The sequence below is a fragment of the Protopterus annectens genome, chromosome 10.part0 (assembly GCF_019279795.1).
Source record: "Protopterus annectens isolate FY-2018-M chromosome 10.part0, PAN1.0, whole genome shotgun sequence".
NCBI classification, from domain to species: domain Eukaryota; kingdom Metazoa; phylum Chordata; order Ceratodontiformes; family Protopteridae; genus Protopterus; species Protopterus annectens.
Window position 1 is genome coordinate 350,801,218 of NC_056744.1, and position 21,837 is coordinate 350,823,054.

Below are 21,837 nucleotides of genomic sequence, written 5' to 3' on the forward strand. Positions count from 1 at the left end.
AATCCCATTACATATCAATGGCATGGGGAATTCACAGTTACTTCCTTATGTCTGGCATGAGTCATACAAAGGATTTTTGGGAAAGAGAAAGGGTTGAAGAACAAGAACATGCTGATACATCAAGCCTCATTGGTAGCCACACTGCAGAAAACAGGTTAAAATTACAAACAAAGCACCTAGAGTGATTCTGATGATGTTAGAATAGGTCAGGAAACAAAAGGCTGAAAGAAACCCAGATTTTTTTAGTTCTAGGGTGGAGTTTTCCTTTAAGTAAATGTGAAACTGCTTCACTGCAACTGTGGTTTCTGAAAGAAAAAAACAGAAAGTGTCTACAAGGCAGAACTACCTGGGAGTCTGGCCATGTAGGTTTTGTTTTTTTTGCACTTCTCTCTACCTGGAAATTCAATTTAGCTTAAGGTTCAGCAATCCATTCAGGTAAGAAACAGCTAGCACAATTTTTGGCTTTACAGACAGGTTTTCTTCCGTGTAATTTATTTGTTCAAAGGAATTTTCTAGTCATCAGTGTAATTCCATATTTATTTTAGCTAACTAAACTGCTTAACTAATTCCAAGTATTTTTGTTTGTTCATTTTTTGAGAGACTGCAGCTAACGACCCCGAGAGCTCCCCGGGGAGATCGGCTCATGACTCTGCTTGCTCACTGGCTGCTCAGTTTGAAGCCTATCCTTGGGTATGAATGGTACAGAACCATATTCATGATAGTAACTCATACTCCCTACATGCTCTTAAGACCAAGCTGCACTTAGTTTTACATTTGTGTACCTTTTAATATATAAATCTGACAGTATCAGCAGTATGAACACATGAGACTGTACCCCTCCATGGCCAATGTTTAAGATTTTTTGATAAATACCACATTAAAATTTTTAGGCAATTTACAGGTGGGCAATTGAGCAGATCAGACCACCACAGCATCTGACCACCACCCTTTTTAGATCCTCCTCTAGATATGAAAGTATAGATGGAGAGAAATATGGCTGCCCAACTCCTACCCAGACCAGAAGAGCCCACAAGCAATGAAAGTTAATAACCAAGGAAAAGGATAACTTACTTCAGCCCAGGATGCCTAGTGGAGAAGATAAGGGGATTGGTGGGAAAAAAGCTGCACTGCAACAGCGATTTACTTGAACACCTACTGCTATGGTATGCTCCCACACAACTGCATTAGGCTCTTCATGTAAGACCACTGTGGCAGTACTTCTGACTGCAAAGAACTCCCACAACTTCAGCATGAAAGGGAAGTGGCCTAGTTGTGTCACCAAGTTGTAGCATTTCATAAAAAAATGGCTGCAGTAATCCCAGCTCTTTCCGTAGAGATGATATCCAATTTGCAATGCTATGAAAAGGGATATACAAATGTCTGAAATGGACTGTATGCTGACTTTTATGGAATCCTACAGTTGTGGATGCTCCCTTAATACTTTGAGCCATAAAAGTACCCTGGAAAGAAGAGCCGAATCAAATGCAAATATGCTACCCATTTAGAGAATCTGCTTTGACACTGCATGTCCCAGACTCCTTCCCAGATTCTCTTTGGTTCTGTGCAAACATTTAAGTTATCTGTAAAATAGAATAGTTGTGAAAATGAGATTTCCTGCCCTCGGGCGACTCATACGTCGGCTCCTATACAAAAGCTTCAGCTTGGCTGTTGCAGCTGCATCGACGTCACACATAGGGCCATAAACCAGGGGGCCTTAAATGTGGCACCTGCATGCACAATCGTCAGAACTTGAAGCTCAGCAGGTAGAGTAGAAGGCTCAGCAGGAGGAGGTGCCAGTGGTGTCAGGTATGGGACCCTGGGGTCCTTCTGTAGTATTGATAGGTCCAGGGAGAAAGATGTATGAGATTAGGAACTAGGGAAATGCTGGGATGAAAAGGAGAATGATGAGGGGGATATTGGTGGGTGGGAAGGACTACTGCAACATGGAAGAGAAGGACATCTATGGTTATGGTAAGATTTTACACAACTACTCTAGGTCCTTCTATTCCTATGTTGCAGTATTCTTGTTGTGGGAGAGTACCACAGCTTAGTTGGATGAAAGGGTGGGGGATGCAGAAGATTCTACAAAGCCCTGTAGGACTGCCCTGGCAAATACTGCACATGCTCTGGAGACCTGGTCTAAGCAGTAGTGTTTGGTGAAAGTGTGGATAGTGGACTATATGGCTGTATCCATAATGGAAGATGTGTCCAGACCTTTTAGGAAAGCCTTGGAGGTGGCCACTGCCCTGGTGGAATGGGCTTTTACTCCCACTGGAGGATTTTTTCCATGGTGGGAGTAGCAAAGACAGATGGCTTTCCTGATTCAACAAGCGATTGTTTGGAGACTGCCTTGCCCAATGCCCTGGGATGGAAGGAAAAAAGAAGTTATGTACTCACCATAACGTTCCATCTGAGTAAGTAAACTTCATCTGTCAGCAACCTGTGGGTTTCGGATCCGACAGGGATCCCAAGCCAGCTGCATACCAAGCAAAAAGATCCGAGCTCCAAGCTTCTCCCCCTACCCCATACTACACTGCAACCTCCTTCCAATCCTCAGATCGAGTTTGCCACTCCACACGCGACACCAACAAACTAAACCCTGAGACCCCTGAACCAAGGATAAACCTCAAGCTGGTGAACTCCAAACATCAAGCTCAGCAAAAATAATCGCCAAGGTAAGGGGGAAGGAGGGAGGGACGGTTGCTGACAAATGAAGTTTACCTACTCCGATGGAACGTTATGGCGAGTACATAACTTCTTTATCTGTAGTAGTTAACTTCATTTGATCAGCAACCTGTGGGACAGAGTCCCCCAGCTGCCTGACATCTTGGAAGGCCCTTAAGGAAGGATATTCCGGAGCACTACAGAGCCAAATGAAGCCCTTCCTCTAGACACCAAGTCCAGTTTATAATGAGTAATAAAGGTGTGAGAGGACGCCCAGGTAGTCGCTGAGCAAATGTCATCCAGGGAAACTAGACCAGAATGCAGCAGACGTTGCCATAGAACGTGTAGAATGAGCATGAACTCCTCTCTATATGCTAGTGAGTCACCTTTGAAACTGGTTTCTCTAAAAAAAAAAAAAAAGGCTTAGCAAAGGAAACAAAAAGTTGATCAGATTTACAAAAGACCGCCGTCCTGTGCAAATAAAAACGTAACTGCCTGAGAACATCCGGCAAATGAAGTTTGTATTCCCCTTTGTTCTGAAAATTAAGGAAAACACAGTCAAATTAATAGATTGATTAATGTTTGTCTCAGAAGCAACTTTAGGGAGAAAAGACTGATTAGTCCTGAAAGACACCATGTCTGTATGAAACAAGATATGGGGGCTTCATACAAAGAGCCTGAAGCTCCGACACTCTCCTGGCCGATGCGACAGCTACCAGAAAAAGCAGTCTTCCATGACAAGAATTTTAAGTCAAACTGATGCCTAGGGCTCGAAAGGAGGGACAACTAAGGCCTGAAGAATCGCAGTCAGATCCCACGGCGGGGACGGATTCTTAATAGGAGGTCTCAGAAGAAAAGTGCCTTTCAAAAAGGTTTTACAAATTCTGGCAGCAGCGAGAGCGCCTAAATTGTCCGCTACATGGAAATGAGAAATGGCTGCCAGCTGGACCTTCACTGTGGAAGAACTGGCTCCTTGCTGAAAGATATGAAACAAAGTCTAACACTGCTGGGATTGGAGTGGTAAAAGGATCCAGATTTCTCTGTGAAGCCCAAATGGAGAAACGTCTCCATTTGCTACAGTAAATTTTCCTGGTAGAGGACTTATGTGCCACACCCAAGATGGATTTAACTGGGGAAGAGATACCGGAAGTCCTAGAAATTAGTGGAATTGCAGCAGCCAAGCTGCGATTCGGAGAAAAAACAAAAAAAAAAAAAAAAAAAAAAATGGAGGAAGCATTCCCGAGGGATGACGAATCAGATCTGGAATGAGATCCAAGGTGGAGCTATGAGATGAGACCGTAGAGGCAGGGGGAACCAGACTTGACGAGGCCAGAATGGGGCTATGAGGATCATCCTGCTCCCCAACCGACGAGCTTTCTGTAAGAATTTTGTCATGAGCGGAAGATACGCATAAAGACCGGGTGGTCAAGAATGAACAAGAGCGTCTCTGAGGGCATCCCCCGTTGGGGGGATTAGAGTGAAAAACTTGCTGCACTTCGCGTTGGATGGCTATGCGAAGAGATCGCGGCAAGGCTGACCCCACTTGAGAAAGATCTGTTCCCCTACACAAGGGTTCAGAGACTACTCGTTGGGAGAAAGGATAGTTCTACTCAATTTGTCTGCCAAGATAATGGACCGACCTGGAATGTGCGCTGCTATCAGAAAGCAGTTGGTGGAGATCGCCCATTCCCAAACTCTCATTGCTTCTCAACAAAGGGGATAAGACTTGGTTCCCCCCTGTTTGTTGACATACTAGACCACTGACATTGTCTGACTGGATCGCAATAGTTCCCAGAGGAAGATAAGCATGAAAGGCCTGCAACGCTAAAAGGACCGCTCTCATCTCCAGAACATTTATATGCAGAACGGTCTCGCTTTGAGTCCACGTGCCTTTAACAGTCCTGCCCGAACAGTGCCCCCCCACCCTAGGCGGGAGGCGTCCGTGGTCACCGTGGCTTGGGGTTGAGGCGCAACAGAAGGATGTCCCTCCTGTAAATTCTGGGATTGGAGCCACCATGCGAGAGAAATTCTGGACAGTCTGCTCAGAGTAATCGGAAAGTTTAGAGGCTGATGAAGCATCGACCACTGAACTTGCAACGTCCACTGTAAAATTCTCATATTCAGACGAGCAAAGGAGATCAGGTTAACAGCTGCTGCCATGGACACTAAGGCTCTCAGGACTAATTCTGCTGGGGGTGCAGGGGACTGCAGAAGTGCTAACACATGAAGTGCCAGGCTGTGTAGTCGGTCTGGAGTCAAAAATGCCCTGGCCTGAAGAGAATCTATTCTCGCCCCTATGACGTCTAACACTTGAACAGGTTGAAGGGGAGACTTCCTGAAATTTATGGCGATCCCCAGCCGAGGTGATATCCGGAGAAAGAAATCTCTGGCTAGTAAGAGTAGATGCCTGGTGGGGGCGGTGAGGTGCCAGTCATCCAGGTGCTGGAAGACCTGAATGCCCCGAAGTCTCAGGAAGGCCACTACAACTGTCATGACCTTGGTGAACACCCGGGGGGCTTTGCTGAGACCGAAGGGTAGGACCCTGAATTGATGACTGGCCCCTAGCCAAAAGCGGAGGAACTTCCTGGATTGCCTGTCCATCAGGATATGCTAGTACGCATCCTTGAGGTCTATCTAGCACAACCAGTCTTCCTCCTGCAAGAAGGGCAGGATGGATTTAAGTGTGACCATCCGGAACTTTTACTTGGCAACGAACAGGTTCATTGCTGATAGGTCGAGAATCAGCCTTAGGTCCCCCGTCTTTTTTTGGCACCAAAAAGAACCTGGAATAGATGCCTGATCCGGACTGGTCTGGGGGCACCTGCTGGATGGCTCTTTTTTCTACCAGTTTTTGTACTTCCAAAGCCGCAGCCTCCCTCTGAGCGGGTGGAACATCCGGGAGGTGCCTTGTGTAAGGGGATATATGTTTTTGAAGGGAATAGAATAGCCTCTGGATATTATTCGAAGCACCCAGTGATCTGTCGTGATGGGCTCCCGATTGGGCTAGGTGCATCGAAAAATGCCCCCCGACTGCCTCCAGAGAGGAGCAGTCGGGCAACCCCCTCAAGGTTGCTGGGCAGGTCGATCAGAAAAAGGTTCCCATGATCTGAAGTTCTTCGGCCCCCCTCTGCCTCTGTGCCGGCGTCCACCTTGTCCTGACTGCCTCTGGGGGAGAAGAACTCCTGAGCATTCAGGGACTGCTGAGTTTTCCAGAACCACAGCTTCTTTTGCCCTCGCTGGTTCCTGGAAAAGGACCTTTGAGGGTTAGAGAAGTGGATCCCGCGTTTTCTCATCTTTCTCGCTCTGGACAAGCGTATCGCAGACAGTCTTCCTGAACAGGGTTGAACTGTCAAAGGGTGGGTTAGCGAAGGGTGCCATGAAGGGTTCTGAGAAATCGCAAAGACGGAGCGAGGCGTGACTCCTTAAGGTGATACCGGACCCGCTAGCTCTAGCGGCTCCCTCAATGGCGTGAGAGAGTAGACGCATGGACGTATTGGACACAGACTTGAAAGAGGCCATACGAGACAAGAAGGTCCGTTTATCCTCGGCAGACATGGACTCCAGGGGAGACTCGGCATACTCTTTCATAAGGTAAGGTCCAGCTGCAGTCAAATTACGCGGGCCAAGTAATTCAGCGCTCTTATAGTAAAGGTAGCTGAAGCAAAAGTCCGCTTTCCAACACAGTCCATCGCCCTGAACTCCTTGTCTGGGGGGTGGACAGAGGAACTTTCCTGGGTGAGTTCCTTTTTTTGTGGCCGGCACCACTACCATGGTATCATCCAAGGAACCTTTGCTCCAAGAAGCTCTATCTGCCGGGGGGGCTCAATATTTTGTCGGGCCTTTTGGGTATTGCCTCCACAGTGTCCGGCTCCTTCCAAGCTCTGGTGGTGATAAGGTCCACCAGAGGGTCAGCGGGGGGGACACCCAAGAGGTAGATGGACCCGTGTCGAACACCTCCAGGAATACAGACTCGTCAGAGGAAGGTTTCTGGGCAGACTACCCCCCATGGCGAAGGATTTCCATTATGTCTCCGAAGGAAACGTCTTCGGAACCTCCGCGGGTGGATTCTCCGGGGAGGGCTCACAAATGGTTGTGTGTTCCTCCAGGGGAATTGGCTGGGGAGCAATAGACACAGGCTGTCCCTGGGGGAACTGGATGACGGAAGACAAGCCCAACTGTGAGGAGGCAGGGATGGACCCAGAGGAAAGAGTGAGGGGTCTTGATTCTTCAGAGAGAACCCTCTCCACAACGAACACCGGTTAAAGTAGCCATGACCCTCGGATCCGACGAAGGGATCGGAGCCAAAGTTGGAATGGCCGGACCCAAAGGTATGGTATGCCCAGACTACAACGAAGCCGATGACGCACCACCTCGGATCCGACGCCAAACTCACAGCTCCGAGAGCTCAGATATGAAAGTGGATCCGACAGACTCAAGGGCATGGCCGGCGAAGGCCGAAAGTACCATCGGCGCCGACCACCTGACTCTGGGGCTCCTCGGATCCATAGACTCCGAAATCCGATGGTGGATCAGAGAAGGAACTATCAGGGCGAAAAACGGAGCCGAACTCCCCACACCAGTTGGGGTGGTGCAGCAACACTCCCATCTGCAGCTGAGTTTGTATACACCTTCGCATCATCTGATCCATGTCGGCTTCAGAGATGCTCTGAGTCTATCTCGAGGGCCGACACAAAGACGACCTTGAGTATGGTCTAGCCTCCTCCGGCTCAGGAGAAAAACATGGTGAACGGAGCAGAGGAGAGGATGGCCTAGTAACTTTAACAGAAGACAAAATCACCTTAGCGGGAGGGGTCATTGGATCCAACTCAGCCTGCTGCTTGCGGCCCTTTTCTCTGTCTTTTTTTTCTTTTCTGAATGTCTCTCTGTCTCCCTATGTTTTTATTTCATTCTCTTTCTTGGCCTCTCTCTCTCCCTGTGGCAAGGTGGGAGTGAGTGTCCTGGACAGGGTAGGAGGGCCGGAAGGCCGGACAGCCACAGCCGTGGCTGGCGAAGAAGGCGTGAAAGAAGCAAAAGCTGATTCTGCAGGTAGAAGACCCACCAGAATTAACTTGTTCCTGCGATCTCGCAGGGCTCGGGGGTTGAAGGCCGCACAGATTTTGCAGCCGGATGACAAATGAGGCACCCCCAAGCAAACTACACACAGAGTGTGACTGTCAGCTGGTGACAGCTTGTGGCCACACACTGTGCACTTAGAGAAAGTCACTTTCTGAATTTCCGACATAGTAAATGCATACACACACACACTCTACGGGCGGGAAGGGGGGGCCTACACTGACAGAAAGTTATACAACTTTCTACCTACAAAACCCAACTATCTAGAGAGGAAGAAAACACGTAATGAGAGATAAACTAATAGTTATTTATAGGAATACCAAAGGGGCACACACAGTCCAAAAAATTTCGAAAACCCTGACAAACTTGCCTGGAGCTCAAAAATCCCATGCTGGCAAAGCCGCGGCAAACAAGATCTGAGGATTGAAAGGAATATAATAAATCTTCCCACTGCTGAGGTGAAACTGCCAAATGAAGAGAGCAAGAACAGTAAACTATGACAGAAGGATCACCAAGGCTAATGCTGTATACCAAATAGCTGTGGAAATAAAGCTGCAAGTCCTATCCACAAAAAATGTATCCAATATCCGTTTAAAACTAATTTAATATCTTCTAGTTTAAAAAGCAAAGAAAATAAAAGTCCCTTGATGTTCACAAACGATAAGCGCTTTCGAAGTAATCTTCATCAGATCGTTATGGGAAATGGGACATACAAAAATTTTTTATAAAAATAAATGGAATTGTTCAGCCAATACTGGCCTGTGCATTTCAGTGTTGTCCAATAGATTATCATGCTTTCCCATCCTGTTTTAAATATTCAGGGCCAATGGAGGTCTCCTACTGTTGACACACCTCCAAATCCATTACGGGTGTGTTTCTTGTCTAAGATGCAAATTAGCTGAGAGTATTAACAAATGAAAATTCATGGTGGTCAATTTTGACCAACCACAGTATGTCTCTAAAAGAATCGTGTTTACACGTATTTACTAAGTAATGTTTTTCACTTCCATTTGTAAGACCCATATTAAGGTTCTATTATCATCAATTTGCATTCTTAGCAAAATTATACATATAAATTTCACATAGTAAACATCCTTCAGTGCTCCCTGCACCAGAAGAGTCTTCCCATATCTCTATTTAATTATGCATTTATTGCTCTTAAATAAGCGTCCTTAAAGGAAAGTAATCACAGCTTCATGTTCCTTACAGACAAGCTGGATACCAGGCCAAACCGGTATCTTTATTGTACTGTTATAGGAGTTCAAAAAACTGATGATGTCAAATGTCCTTATGATTGTTAATGAGAATTTCTATTTTAACAACAACCAATCCCAAATTGTAAAAACTGGCATGCAAAACTCTGATGAGAGTTGCCATTTGCCATCTCATACATTGTTATTTACAGCCACACGTTGCTGAAACATATATGATATAGTAGCAATCTTTTTTTCACCTCCCAGCTGATGAAATTCTCTTGCTTTCCCCATGCAAGGGATCTTGGGCAGCGAATGGATTCTCCATCTTCTTAAACTAACACCTTCTTAACAAAAAACACTAAATAAATGAACCAAGCTGCTGAATAACTTAACGTTCACCAAATAGCATTTACCAAATCATTATTAAACCTGTTTGTCAACCGAAAAAAGACTTCCTCAGAAAGATAGTAATAATTAAAAAACAACACATTTATACAACTTAAAAACTGCGAATCGTTTGAAAGAACTAATAACAGGTCAGTTAAAAAGATGAGTAAGTGAAAAAGCTATTGCATTACCCCTTTAATTGACAGCCTGTCTACGTTCATTGAGAAAACATCTAATGTTCACCATCTCATTAAGCCCAGGCAGTTGATCAGCCCCTAATTTTATTTGCCTCTCAGCCTTTGTTCTATATAATTTTTGTAACAGCCACCTCTCATGTCCATGGGTAATTGTTTGATAACTGCAAACAAAAATCTGCTAAACTTGTCACAAGAAATTGTATGCTTATAAAGAGCATTTTTATGCTCTAACTTTGACGTCATATAAGTGTTCTGTAATTCTGATGAGTAAACTCCTCAAAGTTATGCCTATATAATAACATGGGCATAGGTTCATAGGTTGATACTAGGCTATCTGCCCTAGGGCATTTATAAGCCTAGCCAGAGTGTGTTTGGCTTTTGTCACCATTTTAGATTAGTAGACTGTGCCTTTCAATAGTAGGTCACAGAAGATAGCCCTTTTAAGGTTAGTTTACTATGCCGCTGTCTAGCAGGGACACAGAAGAGATCCCCGGGGTAAACTTACAATCTCCCATCCACTAGTCAAGATTTCTCTTGAAGAGGGCCAGAGAGGCTCTGCCCAACTTGGACTGGGATTTTGTTCCAGCATGTCCTATTTATTTCTGTGCTGAGGTTTAAGTCCCTGGAGCATGTAGCTCTAAGGGATTTGGATTTCTTGAGGTGGAGCATGTCCATTAATTCTGGGTTGGACATGGCTTTATACGTCAGGCACAGATCGCCCCTGAGTAGGCGGAAGGCAACTGACTAGAGCTGGAGTTTCTTTAACCGAACTGCACAGGACATCTGAGTCCCTTGATCCTCTTGGTGAGGTACTTTTGGGGTCTTTTCAGTTGCTGTAGGTGTCGGGTAAGGTACATCCCAAATGGGGCATTGTATTCAATTATGGGCCTGATAAGTGATGAGTAGAGGGGCACAATGACCTCTCTTGATCTAGATGTGAAACCTTTCGTGATAAGGTGGGCTATATAGAAGGTCTTTCTAACCACTTTGGCAACGTGATTGTCAAAGGAGAGATTGCTACCTACTTGGGTCCCCAAGTCCCTAATTACTTCTTCCGTACTTAACGGATTACCACCTATGTGGTAATTTGTGGGCACTTTGTTTTTCCCAAAGGGGATGACTATGCACTTTTTGGCATTTAGCTTTAGGCCATGGCTCTGGCACCAGTTATCCGTCTCTGAGACCCTTTTGGAGGATGCTTGTGTCAGCTGGAGAGTCTATTATGGCACCCAGTTTGCAGTCATCTGCGAACTTGGTCAGCCATAGTCCACCCGTGTTAGCCTGTACCTCGGAGAAATATATACCGAACAAGAGAGGTCTCAGGACTGAGCCTTGTGGGATGCCACTTGTAACTGGTTTAGCATCTGACATGGCACCTGCTATTCTGACCATGTGGGTTCTATCTCTGAACCAGTTTGCAACCCATCTTGTGACATAGGGGTTGATATTTAAGCTGGTGAGCTTATTTATGATGCCCGAGTGGGGTATTGTGTTGAAGGCTTTTGCAAGGTCCAGGTAGGCTGTGTGGACTACCTTCCCTTCATCTATGGCTTTGGTAACTGTTTCAAAGAAGTCGACCAGGGTGGCAAGATCTGCCCTTAAAGCCGAATTGGGTAGGATCCAGTGTCTGGAGGTTCCCAATGTCTTTGTTAATGATTTCCATGATGATATGCTCCATAGCTTTGCAGACCAGGCTAGTCAGGCTTATAGGGCAATAGTTTCCGGGGTCTGTTGTGGCACCACCTTTGTGGAGTGGGGCCACTGTTGCTGTATGCCATTCCTTGGGTACATATCCTGTAGTAAAGGCTGAGATTGAACAGTGACTTTATATGAGGGTTTAGTTCTTCTTGGAGCTCGTGCAAGACACAGCCTGGGACACCATCTGGTCCCACTGATAATGTGTTTTTTGCTTTGGAGAGGGCAGCTCTCACCTGTGCATCTGTGATCTCAGGAAGGCTACACACTGCTGGGATAGACATTTGCTCTTTTGAGGGGAAGGGGGGGGGGGGAGTTTGCACTGAACCTTTCTGCCAGGATGTTGGCAATGTCTGTGGGTTCAGTGTATTTTTTGTCATTTTGCACTAACTCAGAGCATATCTGGGAGTTGCCTCCCAGGTTTCTGACATAACTTAAAAAGGCCTTGTGACTATCTTTAGTGCCTTCTGCAATTTTTCTTTCGAAGCTGACCTTAGATGATTTTATGAGGGATCGTAGTTTCTTGCTAGTACTGATCAGAGATGCCTTCCCTTTTTGGAACTTTGCTCTATCATGTAGTAGCTTTCTACTTCTGTTGTATAGCTTATTTATGGCTGGGGTCCACCAGACAGGTCTCCTACCTTTGGAGGAGTGAGTCTTGGTTTTATTTGGGATAGCATGCTCCATGCACTCCTGTAGGTATCCATAAAATACTTTTGTAAAGGATTCTGCATTTTGGGCGTATTTTCCCTGGCCCGGGGGCTTTGAAGGATTCCATCTCGGTTTTGAGAAGTGTGAAGTTTGCTTTTGAGAAGTTCTTCACCGTGGTTTCCTTGGCTGGGGGTTGGGACAGAATATGGATGTCCAGTGAGATTAGTTTATGGTCTGATCTTACCAATGAGGGGTAAACCCCTGGTGTGGGACATAGAGACTCCATGTTGGTGATGACCAGATCCAATATGTTTTCCCCTCTTGTGGGAGTGGTGACCAGTTGTTCCATAACATTTGAGTTTATAAATTCTAGGAACTGTTGGGCGAGGGTGTTTGGGCTTGAGTAGTTTTCCTAATCGATGTCTGGGTAGTTGAAGTCACCAAATATAATGGTGTTTGGAGAGACCTTCATATTCTCCAGTGTTCTCAGGAAAGCCGAGTGAGGTTCCTGTGTTTGGGACGGTGGTCTGTAGTAGGCTAAAAACTGAAAGGCAGTTTTGCCCACTGCTAGTTGCACATGGATGGTCTCCGATGCTTCGTGCAGTGCCACTAACTTGGAGGTGTGGGTATCTTTGATAAATATGGATACTCCCCCTCCTTTTGTGGTTCAGTCCGAGTTTTGGGGCCGAAAAGCATGGTATGAAGTATAACCTGTTAGTGCTGGGGTGCTCTCGGGAGCCCTGAACCAGGTTTGTTACTGCACAGATATCGATATTCTCCATACTGGGGACAGTCTCGAGTGCGTGTATCTTGAGGTTTAGACTTCTGGTGTTGAGCAGCATTACCCTTAGTTTTTTTTCTTTGTGTTGTCTATGGAGGTGGGTTTGTCTTTTGAGCCTTGCCTAAAAAAGGCACTATGGGGGAGGCAAGAGCCTTTGCCAGTATTCGAAAACCCAACGGTGACAGGTGCAAGCCGTCCCTAGCGAAGCAACGTGGCTTGTCGAGCATGTCATCCCAGGCTGACAGACACTGGATCCCCTTTGAATGACACCAATACTTTAGCCAATTGTTAAAATTGATCATTTTGTCTTTATACTGTGGCATCATTCTTGGTGAGGGTAAGATGCTACTGAAGGTCAGGGGTCATACCAGCCTGGGCTACATGATCAAAAAGCTCCGCTATGTATCTTCATGTAATCCAGGAAGGTGCGTCTCAGGTCATTCACACCAGCATGGACAATGGCGGAGTCATATTTGTACTTGCTTAGGAGTGACCTGAGTGCTTGTGTTATGTGGCGGATCCTGGCACCCGACAGACAGCTTACAGTGACCTTCTCCTTGTTCAGCCTGGTGAGTGGGACATCAGTGTGTGTGACAATAGAGTCACCTATTACAAGTGTATTAGGTGTGTTGTTTGGCCTTAAGGACTGTGTGACTGTGTGGCACACTGACTTTGTGAGCTGTGTGTTACGTGGGTATTGTTTTGTGGTAGGGGTCACTTGGATGTCTGCTTTGGAGGTCTCTGCTGCTTAGGCAGATTTTTATTTAGAGCCTCCGAGTATGTTTTTGTGTGTTTATGTGTTTGGTTTGCTGATGCTATAGGTCTATGTGAGACTGGATTTGTGGTGTGTGGTGGTTACCTTCTCCTCCTGACAGGCTGTGCCAGTACTAGGTTGAGAGAGCTTAGCCTCCAGTTTGGCTATATAGCTGCATCTCTCACATATATTTGAGCTTGTTGGGAGGAGGAGAGGGTGGTCTGTATACATAAGGCAGATGTAACATTGCCTCAAGATTCCCAGATTCTCCAGCTGGACTGGAGAGTAAACCCGAAACTGACCCTTGGACATACCTGAATAATATAGGGAACTACTTACTGACTGATCAGAAAGAACCAATAGGGAGCAAGTACTTAAAAGGAGTACAAGAGGATGTAGTGCTTAAGTTTATTAGTGTTTACCTATGAGATTACTTATACGAGCAAGTGCAGGGCTTTATAATGAAAATAGAGTGCTTATTTTGAGATTTAGAGCAGTTCTAAGGAAAAAAGTGAAGAGCGACGCTGCTCTGTGCGCAAGACCGCGCAAAAAGACAGTTGCAAGGTTTGAAGAGAGAGAGATCAAGGAGTTTGGAATTGACCCAAAATGGCCAATAAAAATAGTTTCTAGGCAGTAACCACTCCTACAGGGACAGGCAGGCTGCTCAGTGTTAACCACTGCCACTGGTGAACACAGACACTTCCCTTTAGCCCAAACAAGCACTGGCCTCCAAGAAACTTACAAACAGTTCAGTTAATAGCCCTTGAGGCAACATGAGAAAGCAGGCAGTAAGGGAGGCATCAGCAGCAGGCTGGTCAGTGGGCATGTCAGTGGCAGTAGAAATGCAATGCACAATTAATGAAAATGACATCAGAATAGGCTTTGTGCCACATGAATGTAAGACTGCGACTGTCATCTCCCTTCATAAGAACTGGACCTTTAACTGATCCTGGGAACAAATGATGATGCCTAGTTGGGCCTCCCAAACAGAAACCTCCTTTATGCCAAATTTAACTACATGTCATCCCAACATAACATATGCAAATGTGGGACATGTTCCAAAATCAAACCACACAAAGCAATCAAAGGAGGAAATCACAGCCCTAACACACTCATTCTGTACAAATATTAAGGCAGATCCTCCCATTAATAGATAAATCTACAGCCACTAACAATTTTTTAGTACTATGATTAATACTGCTGAACATTTTTAGGAAATTCAGTCTCAGTTTCATGTGCTATCTACATCCACATCAATCAAAAAAAAAAAGTGAAAAAATGTGTAGGGTTTTTACATTGCACTCCTCCCTTTGCAGTACAAGACATATGGAAAATCTTGCTGAACGGAGACACCAGAGGGAAAACCAACAATAAAAGGCAAAGAGCCATGTGTCACTGTGCTTTTATTTACATTCAAGTCAGACTTAATGGCAGTCAGAGTTCTGCCTGCTGTGCCTCTAGGTTTCTACAAGCCAGGTCAGTGCACTGACAACTTGCAACAAAGCACATAGTAATTTTGACTATGCACCAAGGGAAACATACTAACCTTTGCAGATAACGCCAGATATAGTAATGGCTTCCTGTATGCAATGACACTACTGGAGCTCAAGTACAAAAAGGCACCATGAAGTAATTATCTGTCACCTGCACATTATAAAGTTGTCAGACATATTGGGTTTATTATGCTGCCCCTTAAAATTTGCCTGCTGGAGTAATATACTCAAGACAAACTCATAATCTTGGCCTTTGCACACTTCTGGGCGATTTGTTAACTTATCAAAATAATCTCTCAGAGGTGCAGCTAAGATGGATAGCCAAATGCACCCTCTCTGTGTGTGGTGAACTGGATTGTTTCATATAAGCAGAATTAATCCACTACTGATTTACAGCATCATTATGGCATGTCTTGGCACAAGTTACAAATGTTTTACCCCCAAAACTGTACTTCCTGACATCAACATGTTAACATGACCTAATTCTGGCTTTTACCTTAACCCTGATTTGTGGGGGAGATTTTAAATTCTCCTCAATGTCATCATAACATAAGAGACACTCGTACAGCTGTGTCAGATTATAGATTTGTAAGTCAGAACACTCCACAAGCTAAAACTTAACCCAGTTAACCAGAATAATTCGTGCCTCTGCATCCTTAATGCTGACACAACAGACAAATGCAATGCTTTAATCATTACAGACAGTGCATACTTACACTTCTTGGTGATATCAGTTATTACAGTGGTAGAAGGCATTTTGTTTTCCCACAATTCTGTTCCCAAGGTACTATGAGCCTGTGTGGCAGGCAAAGGCTTGGCAGGTACCGTGTAGTCTGTGCTGCTTGCTGGAATTGCCCCTCCTGGTGTCGGGGGCAAGGGCGGGGGCTGTGTTGAGACTGGAGATGATGGCTGAGCAGCAGCTTGGACTTGCACCGGAGCTTGTGACTGGGTTTGCACTTGCACCTGCTGTGGAGCTGAAACTGGCGTCTGAGGTGGAGTCTGCACTGGGGCAGGTGGAGGAACTGGAACTTGCAGCTGAGGAGGTGGAGGCTGTAGCTGAGTCTGAGGCTGCACATGGGCTGCCTGCTGCTGTTGCTTCTTTGCAAATCTTGGTGGTAGCTTTGAATTCTGACCTCTTCCTTTTTCATTCGAACTTTTCTTGCTCCAGTTCTGCAAGAAAGGAAATTGTTTTGCAATAAAGTGCATTGAATTGCTACTGTAGTTTTAAGTTCAAAATGTTTTCACCTAAAATGGTTGGAATGGCATTTCAGTAGATAACCCAGCATAAGCAAAATGCAACTAAAGGTAGAAATTTCCTAATTGCATTAAACTTGATACATAGCTTGTTGCATTGTCCAGAAATCAACACTCATGACTGGGATTTTTTTTTTTTTTTTACGTAAGCAGTAACGCAGCAGTTTCACATACAATCCCACTTTGTTTTCAATTTATTACTGCAGATTACAAAGATCTTATTTTTCTATGAGAAACCATTCAATACATAATCCAATTTATATACACTAAACCAGCTCAGACAAATCTGTTAAATATCTGTATAGTTTCTTCAAGTGATTAAATCCATTAACAGCAACACAGTGACAGGAAAGCAATTACTTTCAGTCTTCGAGTTAGAAACTGTTCAATATCAAATGCTCACTGTGTTGAAACAATTGACTCTCAAAAAAAAAATGTATGCATTACTTATATATATATATATATATATCATACTATATGTAACACCTGTCAAAAAAGCAATTCATGGATCAATAGAAAGAAATTTCCTTTAAAACGAATTTAAGAATATTTCTTATAAAAGGCCAGATGGATGCATTCACTTACCGAGTAAAATTCTTCATAAGTAGTCACTATCTCAGTGAGTGTAGTAAAAAAAACTTGGGTTATACAAGTATCTGCACGTCTCAAAGATTATTAAAGTAAATACACCCCCCACTCCCAAAATGAATGAATGGAACTGCACAACTGAAATTTGAAAGACAAGTGGCCAGCTGCTTAAAGCCCCCCCCCCCATTCCATATGAGACTGCTACTAGGACAAGTTCTTATGCAAACTAAAGACTTACTTCAATCAAAGGAAATTGAATGGGAAGGAGGTGCACAAAAATAAAATAAAAGGAAGATAATCAGTAAGAACAAATGTAAGCACTGGGTCGTCACAGGTGGGACAGCCAACGTGATAATGAGTTAAACACAGATCAGAATAACCTAAAGCTATGCGCGTGTTCTGGACAGTGCATTCCCATAAAAACACTGCATAACTACTTCAGAAAGAGGAAACAAATTGTGCATGCTCTTCAGAATAAACTTCTCAGACAGTGCTCAGGACGACTCAGTATATGAAGTTTAAGACGAATATTTTAAAACATTATAATGCCTAATGAAATCTTAACAGTCCAAGTTAGTATAGCATATCAAACTAGACCAAAGTAATAACACAATTATACACACATATATGTTAATGTTAGCTCGTCATTGTCGATGACCAAGGACATCACATCAAGGAGGCTGAGTATGGTGTGTCTGGCTGTGGCTCATCAGTCCGATGACGGCTCGGAAAGCTCTGCCCGCACATCAGGCACAAATGGTCTTTTGGGTTGGTTGGCAAAGTGTTGGCTGTGGATTTACACCGCTCATGCTTCCTCTGTGCCTCTGCAGTCCTGTTCTGCTCGTAGGAGGTAGCACCTTTGCTGATGTGGCTTCACCAGGTGGGGCAGTTTTCTGCTAGGGTTCCCGGGAGTTTGGCTCAATGCCAAAGCCCTACAGAGAGACTTTGGTGTCCTTGAAGCGCTGTTTTCTGCCACCTTGTGTGCATTTGTCTCCTGCAAGTTCACCATAAAACAGTCTCCTGGAGAGGCGTGTGTCTGGCATATATACAAGGTGGCCTACCCACCTGATTTGGGCTCTCTTCAAAAGGGTGTAGATACTTGGCAGTGCAGCTTGAGAGAGGACAACTGTGTCTGGAACTTTTTCCTGCCAGGTAATTTTCAGCAGACCTAAGCAGTTCATATGGAAGTGATTTAGCTTTTGCGCAAGACGCTCATACACAGTCCATGTCTCACAGGCATACAGTAGTGTGGGGCAGTACTACTGCCTTGTAAACCTTCAGCTTTGTTGACAGTATGATGCCTGTCCTCTCCCACATTGACTCCAACAGCCGTCCAAATGTGGAGCTTATCTTGGCGATACGTGCATCTACCTCATTGTTAATGTTCACAATAGAGTGTGTGCTGCTGAACTATATAAACTTGTCAACAGTCTTCAGGATCTCACATTCAGTGGTGACGATAGGTTATGCACAAGTCTTCTGTGGTGCGGGCTGAGGCAAAACCTCAGTCTTCTTGGTATTAATTGTGAGGTCGAAGTTTCTGCAGGCAGTGGAAAAGCAATTCATACTCTGCTGCATCTGGGCCTCTGTAGCAGCACTGAGTGCGCAGTCATCTGCAAACAGGAACCCGTGCACAAAGTCCTCTTCAATCTTGGTCTGTACCCTCCGCAGGTTGAACAGCCTGTGATCAGTCTTCTAATCTTGATGCTGGTTTCTTCATCACTGCAGAAGCCATCTGCCAGCATGGCTGAGAATATCATGCTGAACAGCATGGGTGCCAGTACACAGCCTTGCTTGACTCCACTGGTGACTGTGAAGGCATCAGAGGAGTCATCATCGTCCAGTACTCGAACAAGCATGCCATCATGGAACTGGCGCACCATACTGATGAATTTGCCTGGTAAGCCAAACTTCTCCATGATACGACATAGCCCCTCACAACTGAACATGTCAAAGACTTTGTTCAGGTCCACAGAAACAGATGCTTGGTGCCAGAGCCATGGGCTCAAGCTCAATGCCAAGAAATGTATCGTTATCCCATTTGGGAAAAAACATGTATCCATGAATTACCATATAGGTGGCAGTACACTAAACACAGAAAGTGTGATAAGAGACTTAGGGACACAGGTGGACAGTGGTCTCACCTTCGATAACCACATTGCCACAACAGTCAGGAAATCCTTCTATGTGGCAAACCTCATCACGAAGGGCTTTTCATCCAGAAAAAAGGAGGTCATTGTCCCACTGTACTCATCCCTCATTAGACCCATTATAGAATACAATGCTCCATTTGGTATGTACCTCTCAAGACATCTGCAACAACTGGAAAGGCCTCAGAAATACCTCACTAAAAGAATCACAGGCCTAAAGCAGATGCCCTATGCTGACCGCCTTAAAAAACTCCAGCTATACTCTGTCACATATCGTCTACTCAAGAGGCAATCTCTACTTAACATACAAGGCCATGTCAAACCCAGAGCTGTTGGACATGCTACACTTAAAGAAATCCCAATCCCTCAGAGCTACACGCTCCAGGGATCTAAACCTTGTCATCACAATAAACAAAACATGCTGGAGGGATAGGTTCCTGACCCAGAGACTCCCCAGACTCTGGAATAGATTGCCCATACATGTCAAGCAGAGTGCCTCTTTGGACCTCTTCAAGAGGAACCTTGACGATTGGATGGGAGAAAGGAAATTCACCCCAGGGATCACGTCAGTCACCCTGCTAAACAGGGGTCCAGGAAAGTAAATGTGGGAAGAAATAGCCAGGGAATTGTTATGGCTAGGCTTGTATAGGCCCTAGGGCTGATAGCCTAGTACCAACCTATGAACCAACTTTGTATAAAAGGTTCCCGTTTTGTTCCGGGTACTTCTGAACTTGACGTACTGTAAATATGTCCAGTGTCTCTCGTCCCGTTCTAAACCCACACTGAAATTCTGGCAGGTGTCCATCTTCCATGTGTTGAATGAGGTGGTTGAGGACTCTGGCAAGGATTTTGCCAAGAATGACCAGGAGAGAGATTCTTCTGTGGTTGTCACAAGACTATTTCCCTTTCTCTTGAAGAGATGAATGATGGAGGCATCCTTTTGCTCCTGAGGGGATAACTTCCTATTGCCACATGGTGTGGAAGAGCTCGGCGAGCTTCTGTAATAAGACTGGTCACCAGTCTTGTAGATTTTGGCTGGAATGGAGTCAGAGTCTGGTGCTTTACTATTGGTGAGAAGCTTATTTGCTTCCTTAACCTCAGATTCCTTTGGAGGTTCTGCCAGGGAGGTGTTAATGGGGACTTGCAGCATGCGGTCAACGGTTTCAGCAATGATAGAGGAAGGCCTATTCAGGACATTGTTGAAGTGCTCAGCCCATCTTTCCAGGATGACTTTCTTGTCAGTGAGCAGGATGGACCAGTAAGCACTGAGCAGTGGTGATGTTCCAGAGGACTGCAGTCAGTAGATGGTCTTCAAGGCATCATACAAACGCTTAAAAGTTGTTGCTATCAGCATACTTTTGGATCTCATCTGCCATTCTGCCGAGCCAGGAGTCGTAAATCTCTCTGAGCTTTGCTAGAACCTTGCCAGAGTTGTAGGCAGCTTTCTTGGAGACTGATGTTGTGTCTTGTTGGAGGGATCTGAAGGCTTCACGCTTCGTATCCAGCAGCTTCCGAAAGTCAACATTATTATCAAACCACAGTCCTGCTGTTTGCATGTGTTCAGGTCCAAATGAGTGAGAGCAGTGTTGTACACCACATCCCTAGAGAGTGCCCAGTGCTCTTCTGTACCGTTGGTGCCAAAACTGAGTTAAACAAGCTTACTGTCAAAGTCCTCATTGAGGTTCTGACGCACAGAGTACCATTCTAACTTGCTGACATTAAGGAGCCTACTGGTCTTTTTCTACTGCGGGCGCTGTCTAGGCTGAATGTGCATGTTGAGTTTTGACAGGATGAGTTTGTGGTCTGTCCAGCAGTTTGCAACACACATGGCCTTAGTCACTAACATCCTACCTGTCCCTTTTCCTTACTATGACAATGAGATGCCAGTGCTTGCTGCGTGGATGCATCCAGGACATCTTGTTACGGTTAGGTAAGAGGAAGACTGTTTGTGATCAACAGGTCATGAGCTATAAAGGTCTTCAGAAGACTACGACCACTGCTGCTATTTTTGCAGACTACATTCCTCCCAATGACACTTTCCCATATCTGGTAGTCTGCACTAACTCTGGAATTGAAGTCGCCTAATACGACAAGCTTATCCGCATTGGGCACGGATGCCATGAGGGACTACAAGTCTTCATACAACTTGTCTAATTTCCTCTGGATTTGACATGGTGGGGTCATATACACAGATGAAGGTAGTGCAGCGCTTTCCGTTGAGGGGGAGCAGCAGAGACAGGAGTCGGTAATTGAATCCTTTTGGAGGATGGCTAATTTGCTGATCAGGTTAGATGTGATGGCGAAACCCACTCGTGCTTTACGACATTTAATTCTACTGCGGCCACTCCAGAAAAAAGTATAACTGGCTTTAACATGTCAGCTGGCCGTCGTCTGCGAACCTGGTCTTGCAGAGAGCTGCTATCTCAATGATGTACCTGCAGAGTTCTCTTGCAACAAGTGCTGTCGGCATATCAGGTCTGTCTGCTTGGAAGCTATCCATTAGCGTGGAAGGAAGTAACCAATGTTTTTTTTTCTTTGTGATTCGACCACATGATTGGAATACCCGTGTGCCGCGGCAAGCAGACCAGGGATAGGATGAAGCAGGCTATCTTTAGGGCACCTCTTATAGCCCTTTCCTCAGACCATAGAGGTGAGAAGAGCAAACCTAAATAGTGCTGCTAAGACTCAAACGGGCTGACAAACTCCACTGCTGCTTCGGTCCAGTAGAGAAAAACCACATTGCCCTGGGCTGCCTGCGTTTCCTCCAACATATACAGAAAGGACACATACAGTAACAAGTGTTTGGACTTCACCAGTCAGCACCCTTATTACATGAAGAAAAATGTTTTAAGGGGACAGTTCATCAGACTTTCCAGGCCAGTTAGTGATAACACGCTTTTTTTTTTTTTTTTTTTTTACATGAAATGCAACTGTTGAGCCAACATTTCCTGCAG

The 21,837-nt window shown here is 45.1% G+C and overlaps 1 protein-coding gene across 1 annotated transcript in view; it reads right to left on the reverse strand.

Moving 5' to 3' along the window:
* Window positions 1–21,837, reverse strand: part of PRRC2C (proline rich coiled-coil 2C) — a 2,776,386-nt gene that overhangs the window by 975,887 nt on the left and 1,778,662 nt on the right. The window contains exon 17 of the mRNA XM_044086759.1: window positions 15,608–16,061. Coding sequence (XP_043942694.1) covers window positions 15,608–16,061 — 454 coding nt within the window. The remainder of the gene's footprint in view (window positions 1–15,607; window positions 16,062–21,837) is intronic.